A 12945-nucleotide genomic window follows, 5' to 3' on the forward strand; every position below is an offset into this window, starting at 1 on the left:
TGTCTCCTCATTTCCCAGATATGGAATGAAGGTCTCCTCTGCCTGGTCCTGCCCTTTCTCTGAAAAAAGATTCCTGCTATGGTACACTAGAAGCTGGGAAGCCACTGCCTCAGAGTTGTGTGGGGAGTTTTTTAAAGGTTAATATTATATAGGCTTCATGATAAACACTTCGAACAGATGACTTCACCTAACCCTCACAACTCATATCAACTAACATTTATTGAATACTTCCTATGTACCAGGCACCATCTTAAGTGCTTTACATGTATTAACTAATTTAATATTAAACAACCCCTTAAGGTGCTATTACTAATTCCACTTTCAACTGCGGAAACTGAGGGACAGAGAAGTTATAAAAATTTGCATATACAGCTAGTAACTGTATCCCCATTTTACAGCTAGGAAGTGGCAGAATCAAGGCTCAAAGTCAGACCCACTTTATTTTATGCCTGAGATCCCTACTGTCTTCTGTTCAAAGGAAGATCCAAACTTTTCTGTACCTGACTAGCACATTCCCTAGACCAAGAATTGTTGTCCCCTCTTCCCTCTCAAACTGAGAGCGAGAAAAGACCCAAGGACCTTCCCACCCCATGCCTTTCCCACATGGCTAGGCCACTGAAGCTGTTATGTGGCTGTAATGGGCCAGCCCTACAGATAGGAAGGGTTGAAGAATACACTTCTTGGGAAACTCTTTCTGGCTTTCTGAGGATGCTTCTAACAAGACACTGCCAGTTATCTTACACAAAAGAAGAACATGGACCCTGGGCCCCCTGCAAACAAATACGGTTCCTTTGCAAAGACCCTCAAGAAGCATGTGAAACCCCCAAAGCCCCAGAGGGGATCTGTTCTCCATTTCTCAGCTGCTAGCCAGACTATTTCCACAGTACTTCAAGGAAGTCAGATTTCACATCAAATGATGTCCTAAGGTCCCTAGTTGAAATAAAAATTCCCACACACTAGGAGTAGTCAGCAAAAAAAAAACAAAGACTGAGTGCGGTGACCAGGCAGGAATCTGGCCAGTCATAAGAGCAGAGCCTACCTGCCGGAAGTGAAGAGCTGAGCATCAGTTCAGACTAGGTTAGTGTCTGAAACAACACAGCAGAGCTATGATAACAGTACTGTGTTTGCCAGAGGGGACGAAGAGTGAGGAGAGGATGAGGGGGGAAAGAGGGTCAAATACATGGTGACGGAAGGAGACTAGACTTTGGGTGGTGAACACACAGTATAATTACACTTGAAAGTTTTACATTATTAATGAATGTCATCTCAATAGCGTTTTAAAAACAAAGCAAAAAGCAGCAGAACTGACACAAATGGTGGCACTAAAGCTACTGTCAGAAAGACTATGTTTTCTAAGGTCATCCAATCTTAATCAGGCAGAATAATGTCCACACTGGCTCAAGAGGCTGCCCGGGCATCCTAGGGCTAGAAGGCGGTGCTGGCAGAGGGCAAGTGAACAGAGCAACTACAGAAGTCCATAATAGGTCACACAAGAACCAGAGGGGGGTGTGGCCAGTGGAAAGCCCACAAGGGAAAGGTAGAAGAGGTGCAGTGATCTCCCAACATACAAGCCAGAGTCAAAGGTACCTGAGGCCTCAAGGAATGGGAGTCACCCAATGGGTTTGAGAAGAGCGCCCAGTCACTCACTCTAGAGTGGCTGGAATGCAGAACATGGAGTGTGACAAAATGACTTTGTTTCTGTAAGCATGCAGACAGTGCAGTCCCACGGACAGCCACTTCACGAGGGAGGTGAAGCTGGAGCCCGAACAGGACGTGACAGAAGACACCTGGGAGAGTGAGAGGACCTAGGATGAGTCAAGCGAGGACAGGGACTTGATTATTCAGTGGGCTCGAGGTGTGCTAATCATGTCTGCTCTGCAAACAGACAGGCCAGAGATAGCTACGTGTGTGGAGACTGAGTGCACGCGAGAGCACGTGAGCAAATGTGACAGAATGTTAACAACTGATGAATCTAAGGGAAGGTACATGATTGTTCATTGTACCAGCCTGCAACTTGTCTGTCTGAACACTTTAAAAGTTAAAAAAAAAAAGATGGCCTTGGCCTGAGAAAACAAACTAAGAGATTTAAGAGGAAGGCATAGGAAGAAGAGTTTCTGTGGGAAGCTGGGAATTTTCAGAACATAAGAATACAGGTGGAATTCTCTGCTAAAGAGCCTCCCGGGATAATGATGGCAACAATGGAGACCACAGGGCATCACAGAAGGAGGGGTGGCACCTAAATACAGGTTCTTTGATTCTTGCGAAGCAAATTTCCAGACACAGAAGCTCACAACCTAAATTTCTAGCAAGACCCTCCAGGTGATTCTAACAAGCAGCCAGGGTTGAAAACCACTGTACTGGATATAGCAGGCTGCATACCGGTCTGCAACAATGGGGAAGACGTTGTACTTCATAAAGATAGAACCAGCCCTAACACCCCCAGCTCATGGCTCCTGGTGAAAGGAAAAAGACAAGGCTAGAAACTAATCAAGGCCTGTTCAAGCCATGTACTACGAAAAATAGAGACATTTACTGAAGGAGATACAAGAAACATTGTACATAGGACAATGACACCTCAGTCCCCTTCAAAGTAGGCACCTTGGGACCTCACACAGTTCTCCCAGCATGTCTTCCACTATTTGACATACTCTGAAAAATCTTTTGTCGGAATCGCCATCAGCTTCCCCATCATATTTTCCTAGATCTCACTGACAGTGTGAAAGCTCTTCCGTTTCAAAGGTGATTTTAGTTTTGGGAAAAGCCAGGAGTTGCAGGGCACCAAATCTAGGCTGTAGGGGGCCTGAGTCACCTGGGTAATTTGATGTTTCACAAAAAAACTGCACAAGATGCAATGCATGAGCAGGTGCATTGTTGTGATGAAGCTGCCAATCACCAGTTGTCCACAGCTGTGGCCATTTTCATCTTATTGCATCTCTTAATCAATGAGAACATCGAGGTAGTACTCCTTATTAATTGTTTGGCCTGGAGGGGTGTACTTGTGATGGACAACACCCTCCCAATCAAAAAACACAGTTAACATGCTCTTGATCTTGCTGCAACTTTGCTGTGCCTTCTTCGGGCCTGGAGAATCAGGCAACTTCCATGGGACAACTGGGCCTTTATTTCCCAGGCATAGCCATAGACTCGTGATTCATCTCTGGTTATGACCTTCATGAGGAAATCTGGTTCATTGGTAGAGGTTTCAATCGAGTCATTAGCAACTGCAGCACCATGTTTGTTCTGCTCTGGTAGCAAGTTGTGTAGAGAATTTTGCCACTATATGTTTCATGCCAAGATCCTACGTCAAAATGTCAGACACAGTGGCTTTTGGAATCCCCAGATCAGCTTCTAGTTCTTGCACTGTCAGTTGCTGATCTTTGTTGACTTCAGCCCGTACACATTCAACATTCTCAGTGTTCTGTTTGTTGCAGGCCTTCCAGAACATGGATCACTTTCAACAGATTCTCAACCATCTTTGAAGGGTTTGTGCCACACTTTTATTTGCACTGCACTCATTGCATCATCCCCAAAAGCCTCTGAATCATCCAAATAGTTTCTGCAGAGGAATGTTCAAGCTTAACACAATATTTGATGCAAATTCATTGCTCTACTCACTTAGTCATTTTGAATGTGATGGCTACACAGAACACATGCTCACTCAGTGGTGTCTACCGCCCCCACTGACTAGTGCAGTGAAGTTGTCGTTGTTCATGCACGTGCATTCCAGTCCACTCTCCTTGACTGCCAGGTTACACAGATGTCATGCAAACCATTTTTGTTATATTAACAACGGCTGGAATAGTTTTGGATAGACTTCATAAAATAATGTATGTCAACTCTAACTGAAAAATTAAAAAATGATTAAAAAAAAGACAAGGCTGAAGAGAATAAACTAAAGCCTGTGAGATCAAAACTTCATACCAGCTAAGCTCATCTGAGGCCAAGCTATAGTTACCTTATAATTAGGAATATGCACTGTATAAATACTTACTTCCATACTTTATGTACTTCTTTGTTTTGGATTTTGCTTCTATTTGCTTAGAAAGCTTGCTTTGAAAAATCCCAGCCGTGTGTTAGTGAACCACAGTGAAAATGAGTTTGTCCACATCTAGTCCAAAACAGCTGAGGAACTCCAAGTTTCCTTAAAAGTCACAGGGAGCGGCGAAGGCAGTGTTCTGAGCTACAGCATGAAGACACTGGAGTGGGACAGTGGCTGCCGGAGAGAAGAACTACTTTCCTGAATGCATAGTATGTGCCAGGCTATTACGTGCCTACTCTACAAGGGGAATCCAAAAAATCCTGGAATTTATTTATAAAAAATTGTGTCTTTATTCTCATGTTTAAACTTCAGTCACCTTCCAAGTACTCTCCCCTTGATGCAATACACGTATCAAGATGTTTTTTCCACCACTCAAACAGTTTTGAACTCGATTCTGATGCCTTTCAGTGCTTCTGCCATTTTTTGTTTCACCTCTTCCACATTGGCAAAACGTTTCCCTTTGAGGAATTTTTTCATATATGGAAACAACAAAAAAATGTCACTGGGGAGAGACTGGGTGGACAGGGAAGGTGTGGCACAGGGTCATGCCATTTTTGGTCAAACACTGCTCAACACTCAGTGGGGTGCGGGCAAGTGTGCTCATAAATCACTCATCATGAAACGAGCAAAACTTTTTTGAAAAAGTCTTAAAAAAAATTCACTGAAGCCAACTGTAGCCTCTCACAACACCACCAGCTGGGACACTGATACAGATGGGTTCCTAGAACACTCGCCCAGCGGGGAAAGTCTCTATTACAAGAGTTTGCCCTCTAGAAGATAATTCTGGAATTTTTATGGGGGGGTCCCCCACTTTGTATATCCTGAATTTACAGCAGAGAAAACAGGGCCACAGAAGTTAAATAATATGCCTAAGAGGATAGTAGATGGAAAAACTAGGATTTGAACCCAGGTCTGTCCAACAGCAAAGCATGTGCTCTCTCTATTCAGTGATCTTGGTGTCTTCTAGAGAGAAGGCAAGTCTTAGAAACAGGAAAACTAAGGGAAGTATACAAAGTGATCTTTTTCTGCTTGGTGTTGTCCCTCACACAGGCACCAAGACAGGCCAAAGTGCTCCCAAAGAAGACAGAACTGAGATAAAAGTACTGGGGGACTGATCACCTACTTTCTCCATGTCTCTAGAGGATGGGTCACACAGAGGCCACTCAGAGATCTAGAACCTCAGGGTAGACAGAGCGGGAGAGGAGATCACACAGAGGCCTCTGACATCACTCAGCCACAGTAGCTGCATATTATGCTTCCCGAACCCTTTCTTCTTGAGTGAGATTCATCTAACAAGTCAAACATCGCTTGCTTCAGTGCACATGCTAATGCATGCTGATTCTGACTGCATCCAGCAACATTTATCCATGCACTCTCTTCCATCTTTTTACAGCTTGAGGCTGTCCCTTATCTACATCCACGCAGGTATTTCAGAACACTTCCTTTCAGTTGGGTATTTCTAAATGGGTGTTTCTCTGATGCATCATGGATGGAGGAGAAGGGAATTGCCAGGATTCAAACGTCGTTGAGGCGTGGGTCTGGTGAAAAGGCAAGCAAAGGAAAGGGGAATATTTTGAAAAGTATATGTTTAGTTAATAATGAAGAGACACCAGGACCAGTTTTAAAACAATAAATAAAAGGGAAAAGAAAGGAGACTAACCTAGAAAAAGAAAGAAAAAGAAACTAAGACCTCAATTTCGAGCTCAGCACGCTCTTAGAAGTCATGTCGTAAAGCCTCTTCTTCATACACCAGGGAGGAAACCTGAGACCACTCCCAAGTCACAGAGCCTTCCTCAAGGCTGCAACCCAGCACAGCTCTGCCTTCCACCTAACTCACAGAGGATGGCACAAAAGAAAAAATGGAAGAAAGCATAAAGCAAAGGATGTGTAGCCCTCCAGCTACTCTGATCATTCTGGTCAGTAGCTTGTGATACTGACTTTGGAGAAGGGAATTAACATAGGTTGAACAGAAAGAAGCAGGTGTCTTAGACCCCAGGGTGTCCGAGAGGATTTCTTCCAAAAGGACTCAACAGGATGGTACAAAGGTAACCCCTTAGGTCTTTGGGAATGAGAATCAATCTTTAGAAACAATCACAGAGGTGGGGAAAAAGTAAAGATGAAATACTATAAATAGTATTAACTATACTATTTATTTTGGTTACAGCCCACAAATCCCTTCAGGGTGGAGCAGGGTATGAGGTGAAGTTCATGACTCCCTCCTGTAGTACCAACATTTCAAAAAGGGTCCTTTCAACCCAGATGGTTGAAAAGCAAACAGATCATCACCTGTGAAAAGCTCTTGGACTAACTAAAGACTTACAATAACTAACTGAAGTGGTGGACAGAATGCTCAGTTTGGCAATCCAGAAGTTCCTTTTATCAATTATTCAACAAATATTTATTAAGCACCCAATACCAAGAATTGTTCTAGGTGCTAGAGAATAAAACAAAAAAATCTCTGCCCATGTGGATCTTAGGATTCAATTTCAAGGTTTCTTAAGCAATTATATGCCTCCTTTTAAGGAGCTCTAAGCCTAAGGAGCCACTACTGTGCTAAAACTGCTTGGCTGGTCAAGAATAAGACCCCTTGCCCACTGTGCCTTTTCCTGCCTCCAAGAGTATAAACATTATTGAATTAGCTCACCCCTTAGAGGCTAAGAATACCTCATTACCATTGGTAAACCCTCTAGTGCCTGCTCTTCAAAAGGTACAGATACCAGAAATACAAAGAGACGTAAAAAACTGCAAAATATAGGTTCTGTCATCAAGTGGCACAGGGGCTCAAGAAGAAGAGAGCAATAACTAACCTTCATTACTAGACTAAACCCTGAAAATAAAGAAGAGGGTACTTCTTTCTAAAAATCTTAACTAATCGCTCAGATTCACCCCAAAATTCCTAAGAGAATGGAACATGCATTCTAAACTGGGATCGGCAAGATAATTCTCTGGGCTACAAGAAAAAGACATTTTTAATTTAAAAAATGATGTAAATTACACTTTATTAACAGTACAATAATAAATGTACGTTATTGACATTGAATATAGAACTTGAGTATAGTGAATATTCACATACTTCCAATGGCACACAAATTTGGAGTCCATTGCTTTAGACTGTAAGCTTCATCTTTCCAAAACCTATAAAAGAGCAGCTAAGTAATGGAAAGAAGGTAGGCTTTGGAGTTAGACAGGTGGAGACTCAAATCCTAGCTTCTCAGAGTTTTGGCTCCCTCCTATGTGAAATGAGAGTAATGTTATTTATGGTCTAAGCTCATTCTGAGGAATGGATAAGATACACAGAGCCCTTAGCATAGTGCCTGGCATGTATACATGTGCTCAACAAATGCAAGTCAAGTGAATGCCAGCCCTCCATGCCTGCCAGAGCCATGAAATCCACTAGTACCCAATCAGTCCCTGAAAGCAGTGAGGAGAGGATCATTCGTCCTCCTCCCTTTGGCAGAAGAAGGGGATACTGTGGTAAGGTTTTTATCTTCACAAGAGCCAAGGGAAAGAGGAATCAACATCTCTGGGCTCAGAGAGAGATCAGGTACTCTTGGGAGCAGGCATCTCTATCACATGATTCTGCCTAATACTGCTGCTGCTGACCAGAAGGAGTAGGTGTTTTTAAAATTGTTTTGCCAGATGAACCCAGAGTTAACTTCTCTCTAACTTGGCGAAGGCCCTTCTCCCCTCACTTGTCTCCTCAGGAGCCCTGAGAAGCACACACTATCCCCGGGGTTCCCCATCAGGATCTGCCCTGCACACCCATGAGCACTTCATACCCATGAGACATTGTACCTGCTTGAGGCAGAAAGGACTCCCTGGCGTTTCAAGTCCAAAGAAGAGTCCCTGAAATCAACCTCAAAGATTTCCAATGTGCCATTTGTGCTAAAGGAGGCATCTAGCTGCTGGGCAGATGTTCCTAGGCATAAGAAAAGTTAGGAAAAAGCAGCGAATGAGCAACAAAATATGCATGGATTTGAGGTATAAGTGGTAGGGAGTAGAGAGGAGGAGAACCAGGAAAAGACTGAGTATACCTTTTTTCAAATGGTAACTGCAAAGAAAGACCCCTTTTCAAATGGCAACTGTAAAGAAAGTATGAGGTGCCTAGCCTTGAGCCACAGTCCAAGGCTGCCCCCAGGTACCAAAAACACCGAATGTCCCCTTGCTCATGCTGTGAGCCAGCCCCACGACTCTAAAGCCCTCTGATGCACAATGAGGAATTCTGCATACTGAGTTTCCCCAAGGCTCCTAGTCCACGGTATTGCCATACCTGTAGCCAGATATACAGGGTACTGGCTGGCGGGGCTCCACACTTGGACAGCAGGCCTCTCAAGTTCCTTCAGCTTCATGGTCTGACCTGTAGGTGGCAGAAAACTGACCTCAGCTCACTGAAAATAGAAATCAGCAAGCTTAAGGACCAGAACCAGGGAGCACCTGTGGACTCAAGATCTTGTTACTTTCTCTCCATCATGGGATAGGGCACCTCAGGGCAACACAGGATGACAAACACATGACCATTTGCATATCTGTAAGGCCAGTTCAATTACCCAATTCCTAAAATATAATGCTTTAAATCCAAAAAGATAATCAATTACACTGGTTGCCACAGGCCCCACAGTGATGATAACCATCAAACCAGATAATCAGTGACCTTATCGATTCCCTTGGCTTCAAATATTATCCATACGAGGATGACTCTCAAGTTTATATCACCAATACACATCTTTCCTCTGAGCTCCGAGTTTTTATATACAACTGCTAATCAATATTTCCACTCGGATATAGCTGATACCTAAAAGTTAGTCTAACATGGAATTCTCTATTCTACATCATCTCCCCTCAAATCTGTTCTTTTCTAGTATTCTTCATCTTGTAAATGGTACCACTATCTACCCAACTGCTCAACCCAGAAACCTAAAAATCACTCTTGGTTCCCTCCTTTTCTCTTATTCCCTTCTAATCCATTATTAAGTCTTCCAGATTTTATCTCCAAAATGTATCTTAATCTGTCTATTTTTCTCCCTCTCCACCTCCACCACTCTATTTGATGATAACATCATCTCTCACCCAGATTATGTCAATAATCTTCCAACTGGTCATGTCCCTGATGCTCGTACCATCACTCACTTCCTTCTCTACATGGCAGCAGGAGTGAACTTTTAAAATCAAAAACAGGATTTTGGCATTCCATGCTTAAAAGCTTTCAATGGTTTCTATCACACTCAGAATAAAATTCAAACTCCTTATTATGACCCTGCTCAAAGGCTCCAGCCTACCACTTCATTTTATCTCTTGCTACTTTCCCCCTTATTCATTCTGCTCCAACTGCATTAGCCTTTGTGCATTTCCTGGGTTTTCCCCACCTTAGAGCTTTTGCAAATTGTTCTTTATACTTCGAATGTTCTTCCTTTCATTGTCTGCATGACTGGCTCCTTATCACATCTTTCTGGGCTCAGCTTCTCAGCCCCTTAGAAGCTGGGCTCAGCTTCTCATCTCCTTTGGATTGGATGAGCCATCCAATCAAAAACAGCCTCAATTTTTTTCTTCTTAGCAATTTATAATCATATATCTATTTACATTTATATAGGCGGTCTCCTCCACTAAGTAAACTCCATGAGAGCTAGCAGTGTCTGCTTTGTTCATCATGTTATAACTAGTGCCAGAACAAAGTCTGACACAAAGTAAGTGCTTGATAATATTTGCTGAATGAACGCAGACATCCATTTCAACTCTGTGGTTTCCAATCCAATTGTAATGCACATTCAAGGTACCATCCCAATAAGCTCATAAAGCAGCAGAAAAGGAGGGAAAAAGTAACACAACTTGTGGGAAGAAACTTGGGACCTACGGCAACCTACTTTAGCAAGCCACAGTCACATTACTTTTAATGTACAAAAACAGGAAGTACATAGTTTATTTAATCTCTAATGTACTTTCTTTCCACTTAAAGAAAGTTTAAAATCGACAATGTAGCCAAGATTGCCAGGACGCCTCTGAGCCCTTGAGGCTACATCAGGAATCTTCTGACACGCTCCCTACACACCATACAGTGACCAGTGCCACCTGCTGGTCAACACCATTTTCACGTTTCTGGGAAAAGATCCCTTAAGAAAAGTAGCAGTTGCTTAGCACTGTGCACTTGACATGCAATACTCATAAAATTCTCACTATGGTTCTATCCGGTAAGCACTGTTGTTATCTCCATCCTACAATAAACAAACAAACAAACAAACAAACAAACTGGGTAGGTCAAGATGTGAACCGTTATGAGCCCCCAGAACCCAGTATTTTTAATCATTGTACCAGTCTAAACTAAACTAAACTCCAGAAAGTGTTTAAATCCTGACAGTCTAAAAATTGAGAAAATGGGCTTTTAATCTACTCTGTCCAGACACATTTGCTCACAAAAAAAAGCCCTCCGCTGGGGTCAGACTGGCCAGAGGAGGGCGAGACGGGGTATTGAAGGTGGGAGAGCTATGACCTTTCAACCAAGAGCTGAACGGACTATTGCAGTGATGGGGGTGGGGGGGCGGGCAGGAGAGCTTTTCTCCGGCCTTCCCCAAAGCGCGGCGCGAGGGGCATCAATAATAACCGGCCTTCCCTCCCACGGAGGATCCAGAGACTCGGAGCAGTGCCGGGCCCTGGGCGGATGGGAAGGCACGAGGGCGGCGCTAAACAGGGACCGGGCGCGGCAGGTGGAGCCGGATCCGCGTGAGGGAGGGCGCAGCGGGGGGCCGCGAGAGGTACACCGGCCGGAGCCGGGGCGGCCCGGGGTCTCCGCAGAGGGCACCCTTCCCCAGCGCTCTCCCGGCGGAGGACGGGCGCTGCGGGTTCCGAACTCGGCCTCTGCTCTCAGGAACCCCCAGGCCCCTAGGGAAAACCAACCTGCCGGGAGAGCTCAGGTCAGGGGTCAGGCGCGGCGAGCAGGAGCCGGTCTTCTCAAAGGGCTTCGGGGCTCTGCTGGGCGTTGTGGACGGCGGCTGTGGAGGGCCAAAACTACTCCTGGCCCGCAGGGCACCGCAGGGCAACACAGCCCACACGCGCCGCGAAGCTGGGAGCGGAGAATCTGGCCTGGCCGGGCCGGCCGGGCCGGGCCGGGCAGTCCCCACGGAGAGGGTTGTAATAGGACTATAGCTTTTAATAGGCCTCCCTCACCTGTCCTATGATTGTTCATTTCTGCCGCTGTGGGTCAGTCCTACCATCAGTAAATTCTGGTTTATTCAATTTGAGCTAGGGCCCGGAGCCAGCCTCTGAAAAGGGAAAGTACTAATTCATTATCTACTTATTGAAGCGGAGAAGAGCCGACCCTATCTCCAGGAGCTCTCAATAGAACCCTAATTGAAAAAAGCAATTGAAGCCAAAATAGCTGTGACACACTGTAGCCCCAGCAACTGCTGCCCAAAACTATTGTTTGATCTAAGGGCTATAGATCTGTGGAGGGCAAGGTACTGTAGACCAGAGGCTTCCTGCAAGGTTTCAGGGACGTGACATAGGTGTTATAACTTGGAGCTGCAAAACAGGTGATGTCTCAGTAGGGAGGAAGGGGCCCAACTTACTAATAGTCGACCCCGTCATTTCCCATTCCAGGAATGAATGAGGCTACCTATAGTTGGAGGAGTGGGCTGGTTACAGATTGTGAAATACCAATTCAACTCAGATATTTGGGAGTTATAGAAAATTACAGGTACAGATGCAGTAAGATATAGATTGTATTTTAAGACTAGTAGTATAGATCCACTGTGGGAGAGAACAGAGGACTCAAATTAGGAGCCTAATGGAGCCCAGGTATCAGGTGAAGAAAGCCTGGATTAATATAGTGGAAATGTTTATAAAAGAAAATTGGACAGCCTTTTGTGACTGATAAAGTAGTTGGAGGGGGATGTGAAAAGGTCACATATATTTCTCATGTTGATTGAGGGCATTTCCAAATAAAACGTCCTGTAGGCAGCTGAAGATCTTACATCTAAGTTGATTCAAAACTTCCATTTAATGCATGAATTCTACCGTATTCCTGCCTGATAGCCTCCAAAGATGGTGAGGTAGTTTTTTGTTGTTGTTTTTTATATCTTCAGACAGAGGGGAAGGGCAAGATCGATTGGTTGCCTCCCATGTGTCCCCAACCCAACAGGGATGGGAAAACCCAGGCACATGCCCCAATGGGTTATCAAACTGTCAACCTCTCATTTTGTGGGGTGACGCCCAACCAACGGGGCCTCATGGGGCAGAGCATACCGATTACCTTATGACAGCCTCCACCACTCATCGTGACATAACCCTAGCCTTCCTTTCATGTGGATGGTCCAAGTCAAAACAGAAGACAATTTTCTGTGCCTGCCCACCCTGTACTACGTACTCAAGTATTCCTTTAACTTCTTAGGACCACAGCAGTGGATGAGATCTGAGGAAAAATAAACATGGTTTATACCCAAACCTCAGGCAATACCTCAATTTAGGGAATGAAGCAGAAGTGTCACTGGTGAAGTGCTTTGAAAGAAACTTGAACCAAAGGCGAAAGGTCAGTTTCAAGCAGGACATTTTTTTTTCTTACGTGTGCTCTTCTCCCAATTCACACATCGCTTATAAATTCTTTCCAGCTTGTTTTTTAACTGTCAGTCTCCTCTTCTAGATAACTACTTGAAGGCAATTATTTTGGCTGGTTTGACTTTATACCCCCAGGGCTGATCAGTGTCTGATACACGAGGCACACAGATGTCTGTTAAGCAATTACGAAATGCTGTAAAGGACAGAGAATGAAGACACAGACAGTGGAGAGTTCCAGATAAAGGCACTTTTGTACCCACTCCCTGATCTCATAAAGGTCACTGCCTGGACAACCGCTAAAGGGCCCCTTATCTAACTTGAATGAACTTGCTTCTATAGGTCTGTTGAATGTACGCTTTTTTTAT

The 12945-nt window shown here is 44.4% G+C and overlaps 1 protein-coding gene across 10 annotated transcripts in view; it reads right to left on the reverse strand.

Moving 5' to 3' along the window:
- The window catches only part of SEC31B (SEC31 homolog B, COPII coat complex component), a 32997-nt gene extending 21985 nt beyond the window's left edge, over positions 1-11012 (reverse strand). For 5 of the 10 annotated variants that reach the window (XM_045854435.1, XM_045854434.1, XM_045854432.1 and 2 more), the window contains exons 1-3: positions 10925-11012; positions 8310-8396; positions 7835-7958 (exon numbers count right to left, since the gene is read on the reverse strand). In XM_045854435.1, the coding sequence (XP_045710391.1) occupies positions 7835-7958; positions 8310-8388 (203 nt within the window). In that variant the 5' untranslated portion in view covers positions 8389-8396; positions 10925-11012. The remainder of the gene's footprint in view (positions 1-7834; positions 7959-8309; positions 8397-10924) is intronic. The other 5 variants (XM_045854441.1, XM_045854439.1, XM_045854438.1 and 2 more) reach the window with 3 other exon arrangements.
- Between the last annotated feature and the right edge of the window lie 1933 nt (positions 11013-12945).

Source organism: Phyllostomus hastatus, unplaced genomic scaffold, assembly GCF_019186645.2.
Source record: "Phyllostomus hastatus isolate PE091 unplaced genomic scaffold, TTU_PhHast_1.1 phas_scaffold_1066, whole genome shotgun sequence".
NCBI classification, from domain to species: domain Eukaryota; kingdom Metazoa; phylum Chordata; class Mammalia; order Chiroptera; family Phyllostomidae; genus Phyllostomus; species Phyllostomus hastatus.